This window comes from Sminthopsis crassicaudata, chromosome 3 (genome assembly GCF_048593235.1).
Source record: "Sminthopsis crassicaudata isolate SCR6 chromosome 3, ASM4859323v1, whole genome shotgun sequence".
Lineage (NCBI taxonomy): Eukaryota > Metazoa > Chordata > Mammalia > Dasyuromorphia > Dasyuridae > Sminthopsis > Sminthopsis crassicaudata.
The window spans coordinates 537,968,496-537,981,457 of NC_133619.1; the positions used below are offsets into that span (position 1 = coordinate 537,968,496).

The 12,962-nt window shown below is 33.3% G+C and overlaps 1 protein-coding gene across 1 annotated transcript in view; it reads right to left on the reverse strand.

Annotated features, from left to right (window-relative positions):
- Positions 1–1,035: 1,035 nt before the first annotated feature.
- The window catches only part of ARHGAP42 (Rho GTPase activating protein 42), a 369,352-nt gene continuing 357,425 nt past the window's right edge, over positions 1,036–12,962 (reverse strand). The window contains exons 23-24 of the mRNA XM_074304443.1: positions 9,371–9,450; positions 1,036–6,993 (exon numbers count right to left, since the gene is read on the reverse strand). Of these exons, the coding sequence (XP_074160544.1) occupies positions 6,905–6,993; positions 9,371–9,450 (169 nt within the window). The 3' untranslated portion in view covers positions 1,036–6,904. The remainder of the gene's footprint in view (positions 6,994–9,370; positions 9,451–12,962) is intronic.

Consider the following 12,962-nt stretch of genomic DNA (forward strand, 5'->3'; position numbering starts at 1 on the left):
CTTTTTGTCTTCCAAATGAACTTTTCTATTATGTTTCATAGGTCTATAAAATAATTGCTTGTGGGTTTGATTGGTATGATGCTAAATAGGTAGACAAACTTAGTGTATCACTTTCATTTTTACTCATTAATCAATGTCATTATAATCACTTGGCCTACCCATGAGCACTTGATATTTCCCAACTGAGTTGATGTGACTTTATTTGTGTGTAAGGTGTTTTGTAGTTGTGTTCATATAGTTCTTGACTTTCTTTTGGCATATAGATTCCCAAATATTTTATATTACTGACAGTTATTTTGAAAGGAATTTCTTTTTATATCTCTCTCTGCTAGTCTTTGTTTGGTAATATATAAAATTGCTGATGATTTATGTGCATTTATTTTGTTTTCTGCAAGGCAAAGCTATTTCTCAACCCCACCCCATAATCTATTCCAAAAGAAATATTATTCCATTTGTGACCTATTTGTAGCTATATGGAAAGGAATGTTTCACTTCAATGACCTTATCTACTGATCCTAAGAGAACCTCAATAACTGGCAAGTTGTTTTACTGCATCCATTCCATTTAGCAAAATAAAATGTCTACTGCAGGAAAAAATTAAGAATGGAATATAAATTGGCTAAATGTGTGTCCTATTTTTTTCAATACTGTTTGCAAACTGAGAGGGGAATATTTTGGAAAATTTCAAAATGGTTCCTCATTGATTGCCAATCGCCTGCTAATGTTCAAGTGCTTTATTTTTATCCCTTACTTCTCATTTGTTTCCCTTTAAAAGCTGGGTCACTGTTAAAATAGGCAGAGTATATCATGTGTCCAATCTATTTTTTCATTCCATGTGACAAGAGAAACTTCCATACAGGAGTAGAGGGACGGGTCCCATTCACATCATTAGAAGTTCCTTGACTATTTAGCTCAGATCATCATTTTGAAAGCTCCCCTGCTATCCCCTATCTAATCCAAATATTGCCCAGCCTGCCTCTCCCCAAACTCTCTTCCCCACAATATAATGCAAAATAGAAAGTACAAAGACCCAAATGAAAATGTGCATATGTCATTTATTTTTAAAGTAATTTTTAAATTCATGAAATACAGTGTAAAAGTACAACAAACGTACTGTGACCATTTAGATTAGAGATAATTAGGTTATTTACATGTGTGTATGTATATATACAAAGTGCAGATAAATATAGAAACACTACAAAATAAACAAAAATCTCATTATGATAATTTACTGGAATACTTTTTTTTCTTTTCATATACCATATTGCAATGTGTCATGTTTATTAATGGCTGCAGAGAAATTCTAAGATTGAAATACAGTATCTAAACACCTAGGAGTGATTTATAATCCAAAGTATCTCCAAAATAAAAACTATAAATAGAATTCTGAATTGGAAACTCTGTCATTTTCCTTGTCAAACCATGACCTTGCATTTGTAAAGGCTTCACCCTTGGAGTTTAAGACCAGTTTTGCAGTTTTAGACATGAATAGTCAACAATCACTGCTGACACCAAGTATAAGGTGCAGGAATTATCATGACAGTGTCTGGAAGTTGGTGTGGTGCTTTTAGTCAGGGAAGAGGCACTGTGGAAGAAGGCAAGAATAGATACTGAACTACTGACATGGTGCCACATATGTGGCAAATCCCATTAATTTGGGGGGCTGTAAAAAGTATAAAGCAAAATTGAGCACTCCTCCTACCTCAAAGGGAAAGCCTTCTGTTAGGAACAAAGGCAACCATGATTTCTATTATGTAACTGTCCCAAATTAGCCAATGAAGGCAAAAGGAGATGGGAGATGCCTAACAGCTGCAATATAGGTACCTTTTTAATATCTTCAGTGCTCATATTATAGAAAGAATAAGTTCATTGAAATGAAAACCCTTTTGCAGCAGCTGCTGGGAGGAAAGAAAGGATTACTTAGAACAGAAAATTGCCTGTGTTGTTTAAAACACCTCAGTAAAAGCAAAATCCACATTTTCTCTGTGGCATGGAGACATTAGTTATAGAAAACTAACTTCAAAGAGGGGCAAGAATAATTGGTCATTGTGCTTTAATCATATATGTAGGATGTGTTTGTATGTGTTTAGAAGAAATTTTACACAAAATACCTTTCAAAAACTTGGCTAAGTTATTCAGATCATTTCTGTCTTTCATCCTGAGATAAGGTCTAGATGTGCCCAGGTTTTTGTGAAGCTACTGGCAAAGAAAATCCTTTGTTTTCAATATTAGAATTCTTTATTTGGAGAACGATTTAAGTGTGCTTTGGTTAATGTCCATAAAGAATATGATCACAGGTACTAGGTATTGATGATTTGAACACTGATGCACATTAATTACTCACTGTATTTAGGCTGTGTCATGTTTTTAACAGAAAAGAAAAGAATAGAAGATGAATTCATTTGGGAAGATTTTCATTTGAGGAACCATCCACCCAAACGTAAGTTTAAGATTAGCATAGGTAAGTTTCAAATATAGTTGTGAAATCAAAGTAAATGTATACTGTCTATAGATAAAAGTTGGGCACTATGGCTTCTGTGCTTATAAGACAGAATTATGTGACTAGAAACTTTGGGGATTCTGCTGACTATTGAACCATTTTGAGGTTAGATACATTGGTAGAGTTCTATATTTTTGTATATCTGGTGTGGCCACCAAACACCATGAGCACTGCAGAAGAGGAGTGTGCACCAAAAGTAGAGGAATGGACGAGATGGGTTTTCAGGAATAATGCTGGTATTTCTCTAAAATTTAAATTTGAAATTAAATAGGAGTCTCTAAGAAAAGCAGAGCATCTTTATTTTCTCTATTTTAAGAGGGATTAATGTTGAGTTATTAGATATTTTTCTCCATGGTTTCTGAAAGATACAGGATAAAGAAAGTGTAGAGATGGGATAAAAAGGATGCAGACTAACAAGAAATCTAATTTGGTTAATGGTAATCATTCCACATCTATGAACACAGAACAGGAATATGGGACATATCCAAGGAACAAAAACACTTAGAACAAACTTGCAAAGAAAGAAGTCAGCTATATTTTGGCCAAAGCTATCTGTAGGCAAAAATAAGACAGACTTTGGATATTCTCCTGGCATAAAATATGGTAGTATTTTGGAGTGCTTGTTAGTTTCTACTGCAAAACATTTTCAGTGTATAGTGGTATAAGAAAACAGCTACATATAGAAGAGATACATATTTTGCATGGAGACACTATTCACATGATATAAATAACAGTTACCATTATATAATACATTACAATTTCACCCTGATTACTAGGCAATCAATAGTTGTCATGGTCAAACCATAAAGCATTTATGAAAACTAAAAGATACAATTTTACCACAGTTGCATACTGCCTCTATTTATAAGTGGGATGTTTTTTCAAATTCTTTTAAAATTACTTCCTGGATCATGAATTGTGGCACTAGATTATCATTGGTCCAGATCCAATATTCATTGGTATAAGGTGGAGTATCACACATATGGCCCATAACACTCCTCAGTGCAGACCAATCAGATTAAAATGTAATTGACATATTTTTAAGCAAATAAATAAAAATATAATATAAAATAGATAACATAATTTTTTGAGTCAATATGCAGCCTAAAGAGACATCACTATGTACATTTTAGTGGCCCCTATTTCTGTTTGAGTTTGATACTACTGGTTTAGGGAATTCCAATTTTATCATTTTAGGATACTCTGGGGAAAGCTCTCCAAACTGCTGTATACTGGCATATATAACTTAGAGTCAGAGTTCACTGGCACACAGGGGTTAAGTGACTCTCCTGTATTCACGTAGCCATCATGCATCAGGAGGCAGGACATGAAATCAGGTACTCCAGACTTCAAGGTCACTATATACCTAGCTGCCTCCATATTATTATTTCTTGTTTCATAATTTTCAGATTTCCCTGATACTTGGAGTCATATAATTCATGTAGACTTGCTCTTAAGACATTTTAGTCTCATTTACAATCTGCCTTTGGAAAAGAGGTCTGATTTTTTGAGTAATAAAAATCAAGAAAGTCCCCACTGCTAGGACAAAGCAACAAGGTTTTTGAAATCTCTAAGATGTGGCACATTAGGAATAAGCACATTTTGTCTGTAAAGTAGTTAGAAAATTGTACAGAGAAAGAACAGTAGCAAACTATGAACCTCCATCAGCAAGACAGAAAGCTGGTTACAACCTTTTGCCTGGTAAGTATAAAGATCCTCTTACAAATCAAGTACAAAAAAATGACCTATTAAGTCCTACTATTGCAATTATATGAGAGTGAATTTGGATGTGAAGACATTTTATTTGTGTTTAAGATCAAAGGTAGACGGAGATTTCTTCAATGAGCAGCAGACATATTTCAGTTCCGACTCTCTTATTAAAGAGAAGATGGTCTTTGGGGAAAAAACAAACTAACCTACTCTAAAATAATTTTTTTGAATTATGGGGAATGTATGTTCAAAAAGATTTTCACAAATTACTTTTAAGTGAATCAAAAAAGATAACCTAAGACTATGCTCTTGGCAAATGAAGAAAAAGCTATGTAATGTGAATGTCACATATAACTAAAGTATATCACAAACATGAGAATATCATGAAAACCAAAGCTTTTGATCCAACTCATGATTCTGGCAAGATAATTAGTATGTAGGGAAATAATTGTTATTGAAATTATTATTCCAGATAATAAGCAAAGAATACAAACACTGGCTAAAGAAAGCAATTCAGAGGTCAGATTTTTTGCATACTTAACAAGGGACTATGGGCAAATAAGTCTGTGGGTAGACTATTAACTTACAAGAAATATAACATTATTGATGCTGATGCCAATGTTATTAAACAATATTCAGAATTATAGTGCAAAAAGGACTTTATCATTTTACAAATGAGATAACAAAGTCCCAGAGGAGTTTTAAATGCTTACCTTCCTCACTGTCATTCAACTCAGAACCAGGAACAGAACCCAGGGCTTCTGATTCCTAATCCCATGACATCTCAAAAATTATTTGTTTTGTAAAACACTGCTGGCACCGATTCTTATAATATTATAAAGTCAGTCTGTTTGTAACATTCATCACACTTGCTTTTCAGCCTTGAACATTTTGTCTCTTATTTGTCTCTCTCTTTTTCACTCTCTGTCTCTTTCTTTTTCAATTCTAAACCTTCCATTTTCAGTTTTAAAAGCATAAGTATTTTGTGGTATATTTTTTCTGCAAGTGAGTATATTTTATCTTGTTTGCCTTAGGAAAGTCACTTTACAACAGGCTGAAGTCACTAATTATAATACAGAGTGAGACTCACAAAGTCAACACCTTATTATCTCTGCCTGTGGGGAATATTGATATTGGCAGCAAAATAACATGGCAAATCCACCAAACTTGGCTGGGGTCCGAGTCTTGTTCCCCATTCACATCATGAGCCAGCTGAATGGAAGTATCTTTGTACTATCTCCCCACAGTGGAGAGAAGAGCTCTAAGGATCAAAATAAAGCTGTCAGCAAGAACAATCATTTCTGCAAAATGAGAGGCAAATATATGGCTTCATAAGGTGCTAAAGATTATCAATTAAACTTGATAAGCCAATAGTTTCCTTTCTAATTTGTGACAATTCACTTCAATCCCCAAGAAAATAATGCTTATAAGCAGAATGATATAAAAGACTACCAAGCCCCAGATATTATTCTAGTCCAAGAGTGAAGAAGCTAAGATGATATAATTTAAACAGTATGTAGCTTTATGTTTCTTTTTTTCATTAGTACAGTCTCTAAAATATATAGTTTGTCCATCTAATGTCTTCACAGAAGACCTGTGTCATCTGTAGGAAAAAAAATCTCAGGAAAAATAATGGCAATATTTATAAGGCATTCTGAAATATTGTAATAATGCACATTGTATCTGGTTCTGAGTTTTTACACTGTGTTCATATAATTGGCTTATACTGTGTACTCATATATATTTGGTGTTCTATTGGCTTCAGAATTGTGTTTCTGTGAAGAGTTCCTATCATACCTCAAGCAGAATATAAATAAAATTCTTATAATTATATTTATACAAGGGGGTAAAAAATCTAGAAGTAAAGGAAATATCCATTACAAAATTAATTGAGTGCCTACTACTATGTGCAAGGCACTAAGATAAATTCCAAGATAAATAAGACAGAATCCCTGTTCTCAAGAGGCTTTTGGTAGTACAACAGATAAAACAAGCTAATGGGAGAGAATAATCACATTCTGGATGGGTTATGGTTTAATCAGTGTATAACCTAATTTGGCCTCATTTACATATTAATAATACATATTATTGCATATGAACATTACCATCTCCTCAGATAACAAATAAACATAAAATGATGTTGCAAATCTATTTCTTTGAAATGTTATGGACCAGCAAAAATTGACATATAAAGAGAAATCAACTTTTTCTTCAAAGTTAAAGAACCTGCAATTTAAATTATATTACAAAACATGATTCTAGATACTTTAGTATCTAGTATTTAGTGAGTTGGAATGAATATATTTGGTCAGGACTCCCAAAAATCTTGTAGCAGTTTCTTGGGCTATGAACTACCAGGACTGGATAATGATTTCAATATTTCTATTTCTAATTCTGTCACTATCAGGTAAAAAACAAAACAAACAAACAAACAAAAAAAAACCCTATGATTTCTCTTGATCAAAAAGCAAGTCATTTAAATAGAGTTCCAGCTTGAAAAGACAGGCCAACAATTTAAATCCATTTTGTTTCACTGACAGGGGAATCGCACAGATTGCCATTAAAGAACTTGACAGAAATCGATCATCTTCACTGAGTGCTGATCCCCATATCTGTGTCAGATAAAACCATAGCACTTATTATTATTATTGTTACCATGGATACCATGAAGATACTGCCATCCACTAAATCTAATTAGAGGAAGACAACATAATTTTCTGGAACTAGTCCTGTTTTGCCTTCATAAGTTGCTTTTAACCATCCAGGCTCCACTGATGGGTAGACTGCAAAGCAAAGACAAATGCATTATAATTTATAATCATTCATTACATGAGAGAAAGCATTTAAATCACATCAGGTTTTAAGGGCATTCTCAAACTGATCATCATCTCATAGTCTCATCAATGCTGAGAGGGACTTCAGGAACATCAGTGTAAAATTGCCTGTCAGCATAGGAAAGAATCCCATAGATCATCTAGTTGAACCCAAACTTGTTTAAGAATCTCCCTGACAATATGTTCGACAGGTCAGATAGTCATCAAACTTCTGCTTGAAGAGTTCTAGTAAAGGGAGCACAACCCCAGACAAGGTAGTTCAATTCACTTCTGGAGAGCCTTGGTCTTCATTTTAATAAGAGGCAGGTAGAACCTGCCACTTTTTGTGTCCCTTCATTGTTCTTAGATCTGTCCTCTGAGATCAAGAACAGGAAGATGAATCCCTCTTCCAATGACAGACTTTTAAATACTTTAAGAAGAAAATAATGTATATTTTCTAAGCTAATCACCTCCCGAGCATTCAATAACTGATCCTTGTGCTGCTTAATCTTGATGGCCTTTTAAACACTCTAATAACCCCATTCTGGATGTCCTCTAGCTTACCAAGACTCTTACTAAAATATGCTGTATAGAACTCAATAAAATATTACAGTGGATGGCGGATAGGGTGAGGCAGAGTTGACCAGAAAAAAAATCCTGGATTATGACTCTCTTAATAAAGGTTAATAATGTGTTAACTTTTTGTGCTATGATGTCATATTATTAACTTTTTTGTGAGGTCTTTTCTGATCCCATCAGTTGCTAAGTGCTTCCAAACCTCTTATATTAATTTTACATATTCATATATATATATATATGCATGGAGGTATTTATTATACACACACTTTCCTCTGATAAAACAACATAATTGAGGGCACAAACTGTTTCAGTTCTGTCTTTGTGTTCCCAGGGCCTATGATAGTGCCTAGGATACCAGAAGGCACTTAATAAATGTTTGTTAAATAATAATGTTTAACTAGCGGTGCTTTAAAATTTCTATCTCTTTTTAGATATGTTGCTAGTTAGCCTTTCTCCACATAGAATTTGTCAAGTTGATTTTTTAAACCCAAATTTTATAAAAAAAGCAACTTATTTGAATAGACTATTGGCTTATTTAACTTTATTCTCCTTCAATGGTAGCAAATAGATAAATGGAAAAGCATTTCTAAAGTGTTTACACACTTTTACAGACACTGTGCTAAGTACTGGAAATACAACTAAGAAAATGAGACTACCATCGCTGCTCTCTGTCAAGGAACTATATTCTAATGGGAAAGAAAAACAGAGAAAGGAATACAACTATAAGTGGTAGCCCTTAGGAAACAGCTCAGACAGTAATGCCTCCACAGCTGGAGAGTGTAGCACCAGGACAGAAGAGAAGATCTTCTGGTCCTCTATTTGACTGACAGAATTATACTTGTTGATTCTCTATTTATTCAAGCAGTATTAGTGGCCATATGCACCTTGCCCCACAGAGGGTTGGTGTGAAGGAGGGGATAAAGGTTCTTTCCCTTGGTAGTAGAGATGGAAGGTAAGTTTTTATCTGGGAGGTGAAGAAGGAACTAATAAAAGGCAAGTGGGGGGATCCTTATAACATCTGCTCTATTGGGACCTCCAGAGTGGGCTTTGCATGTCAGAAAAGTCAGAAGATGCAAGGAGTAGATGTCATCATTTCTGCTGCTTATGCTATGATTCCTAATACGTATTTATCACTTTTATAATTTATATTAATATATAATTATATAATGTATTATATATATATATATACATATACAAAATGCTACATTATATATGTACCCATATATATATATGAGATATAAAAAGTACTATATAAAATGCTATTTAAATGCTAGCTATTATTATCTATGCCTTCATTGAAGTCACTTATACAAGTATTGAAGAGCATAACAGAGTCAATGGCAAGTCTCATGAGCACTCCATTACAAGCTTCACTCTGAGTTGAATCTTCCAATTTCACTTTCCTAAGGAAGAAACTGGAAGAAACTGAATCTTGGGTTGGGAAGTTAAGTTATTTGCCCAAGCTCATAAGTCTATTTAATAGCAGAGACAGGACTAAAATCAAGTCTCCTGACTCCCAATGTGGTATCTTTTTTATTCTATCACTTTGGATTTTTTCTCTTAAAAAGTCATCAGAGTCAACAATCAGCTATTATTTATTTTGTGTAGAGCACTGGCTAGGTAAATTACAGGAGACAGGGGAGGAGAGGCAAAGACTGTTGCAGACATGAATCTTACCCTCCTAGAACTTGCAGTCTGGGAAAAATATGTGAATAGACAAATTCAATGGAAATTTGCTGAAATAAGTGGAATTAAAAACATTGCTTACCATTGGAAAATATTGCCCCTTGTGGGAAGGAGAGTTCATGACTGTGCTCAGCTTTACAGGAATACATAGCTTTAGCTTGGCTAAAACAAAAGAAAAAAAGTTGATGCACATCAAAGAATGTCCATTACATGCACTTACACTTAAAACAATTTTAAATGTACTATTGTTTTGCCAAGCTCTACTATTATAACTCTCTACTATTATAACTCCAAATAATCACTTATCTGAAATACGTATAGACATATACATGATAGATAGTGGGCTGATAGTCAGGAAGGCAAGTTCTGCCATTGACATCTAACATACAGTTGTGTGACTTGGGATAGTTATCAAGTATCACAGTAACCAGACAACTCTCTAAGAATAAAAATTACAGATTATTTGCTATTATTATAAGTGGTGAAAATATTTACATAGGAAAAAGCATGGGTCTAAACCATAAAATGCGTCTTCCCTAATATAAACATGTACAGTACATATATGTGTAGTTATAATATACGTCTGTGATGAATGAAAAACCCTGATATGCAGAGTTTCTGAGTAATTAAAAATCAATTTGATAATCCGGGTAGCTAGCAATCCATAAATTGATGGTTAGTGGTTTTTCTTGGCAATAAAAGACAAAAGACATTGGGAACCTGAAAGCTTCAAATAATCTATGAAAAGGAATACCCTTGCCAACTGAAAATCAACCCTGACTGGCAGACATATAATGAGGAAATGGACTAGGAGTCTTTGGTTTTTCCTTCTGACAATGTAGCTTGATCATGAGATTCAGTCACTTCCAGCAAAATGAAAATCTCTATCCAGAGTACTCTGGTTTTTCTGTTTTTTTGTTTTTTTCCCTTCATGAGCTGGGTCACCTTAAACTCTAATGAAGGGATACAAGGACAGGGACTTTTCTCCTCAGGGTAAGATTATGTTCTGTTTATATCTAAACAAAAATAAGATTTAGGTGGGTGAGATCCTGTCTAAGATATTAGAGCATGTTCCTTGAGATTGTCTTTTCACAGGAGCTGGACCTTAAATGAGAAAATAAGGGAGAAAAGTCTGGATCCTAATTTAATAATTAGTTATTAATATAATAGTAAAACAATAATTTCCTTTACATATATACATGTTGGTAGATGAATATATGTATGTGTGTATACACACACACAAAAATACACACACGCACAAAACTACATACACATTTTAAGAAAAGAAAAAGAATCATGAAAAATCAAGTGGTTTAAAATGGCACCTATACTTTGTGGGCAGAATGAAGACAACTTTTTAAATAAAGTCAACAATCAGATGTTCTGGTTTTCAACTGAGGTTCTCAGAGCTAATTTTTCATCTGAGATCATTCAAATTTTAAAATACACAATTTCCTTTTACTAAATGCCAACAAAACCTTCATTAAATCTCACTGCTACAAAGTCACTAAAGATGGTTACAAATGAAAATTTCATGTTAACCAATGTTCAGGTATAAAAATTACAGAGGAGAGCCATAATGTATTTTAGTTTCAATTACAAACAAAAATTTAACCATTTTCATGAATTTCTCAGAAGCCATTTTCATTAGAGTATATTATATTTTTAAATGAATGACCTAACTATGGTTTTAGGACATATTGGGAAGATAAATGCATATGCACATATGTATATGCATCTTCCCCCTAATGTCTCAAATATGCATAGTCAGAGAAAATATTTGCCAACACTTTAAACTTCCTGGTTGAGACCAGAAAAACGGTAATTTTCTCCTGCTAATATCTTCTATTACAAGTGTTAGCTTTGGTTAGATCTCATAAGAAATAATACAGACCTAGTGCTAATGCTTTCTGTCACTACTTTTGGTCTATTGAAGAGGATGAGAAAATAATGCTATCCTCTCTTGTTGGACTCTTAGGAAGACTATAATATCCTCTGAAAAATACTTTGCACATCCTTGATACCTAGAAGGAAGCTCTGAAAGCACTTTCTCTCTCTCTCTCTCTCTCTCTCTCTCTCTCTCTCTCTCTCTCTCTCTCTCTAAGATATGTAACCTACAAGAAAGAATTACAACATAATCAATACTTCATTTTTTAGTCTTAATTCCAAATATATTTAATGAAGTATAAACTCAAGGGTGTATTGGAGTTAGCTTTAACTAGTGCAAGAGCTGACAGTTAAATTTTTAAAGTGAGCATTTATTATACCTTTTAAACTGAAAAATGCTAGTCAGATGTAAATTTGTTAATTTTCCAGGTTTACCAAAAGTGATGGAGAAACATATTAATAATGAAGTTTGACCCTGAAAATTGAACCTGTGTACATTTTCCACTTTCCTGGCTCTCCCTCTCTCCTTACCAACTTCCCCACACACAATCAGTTGTTAAATATTTATTATCACACTACTAACAATTCAAGTAATTTGAGTTGGTCAGCACACAAAATTTGCAAGACTTTTCACTGTGTATTTTCAGGGTATGTAAAAACAAAAGAAGCAAAAGATGCAGTTTCTACCTTTATGGAGTTTATAAATATTTAGCAGGAATGATAAATCACGAAACATATAGGATATAATGTAATATAGCAAGTAATCAAATCTATTTTGTGTTATTCAGTTAGAAATTAAAAAAGTTGGTAAACAACTACCATTTATAGGAAAAAAACAACAAAACAAAACTACTAACAACCATGAGAAATTAGTTCAGTTCCATTTAAATAGAACAGAAATGGGGAAAGAAGGAATAGAATGGTGAGGCTAGAAGGTTCTCTTCACTTTGATTTTTAGCTACTGCAAAACTCTTGAAAAAATAAAGAGAGAAGTTTAGATCATTGAACACTCAGATAGGTCTCAAAACCCAGCAATATTGAATGTAAACATAGAGGGTGGGCATTTGCAGACAATGGTGGTAGAGAGCCCATTCGCCCACGCAGCATCTATGTCGATGAAAAGCTTTAGGAAAATAACTAAAACTCTGTGAACTTCAGCACTTTGATTCTCACAGTAAGAATAACAAAATTTGAACAATCTGATTCTGAGGTTTTGATCAAATGTAACAATACACATAGAGTACTTTGTATACCCCAAATAAAAGTCAGCTGCAATAATTTGGACTACTATGGTTTATAGCAACTTTCCATAAACAATAGACAGAGTCCTGAAAACTAGCTTAAATAAAAAAAAAAAAAAAAAAAAAAAAAACTTCGGTTTAATTCAATAATATAAAAATGTGTACAAATTATGTAAAAAGTGTCATTATCATTTTCAGAGAGATATAAAAACTTTTTTTTAAAGACAGTCTTTAAGGTTCTTACAAGCTATTAGAGGAGATATAAAATGTAAACAAATTATGCAAAGAAAACTAATTAAGGAAAGATTCAAGACAAAGTATTATAATAAATCTGAGAAGAGAGCAGAAACTTTGATTATGCATATATGATTAATGAAAAATGAAGATGGAAATGTGTACTGGAAACAAGATACTGATGATCTTAAACATTAACCTAAAATCTGCATTTAACTTTGCATGCAACAGAGAATTAAATTCTGAGCAGGGAATAATAAGGAATAAGTACATTAGGAAAATCTTTTTGGAAATTGTGCAAAGGTTAAAAAA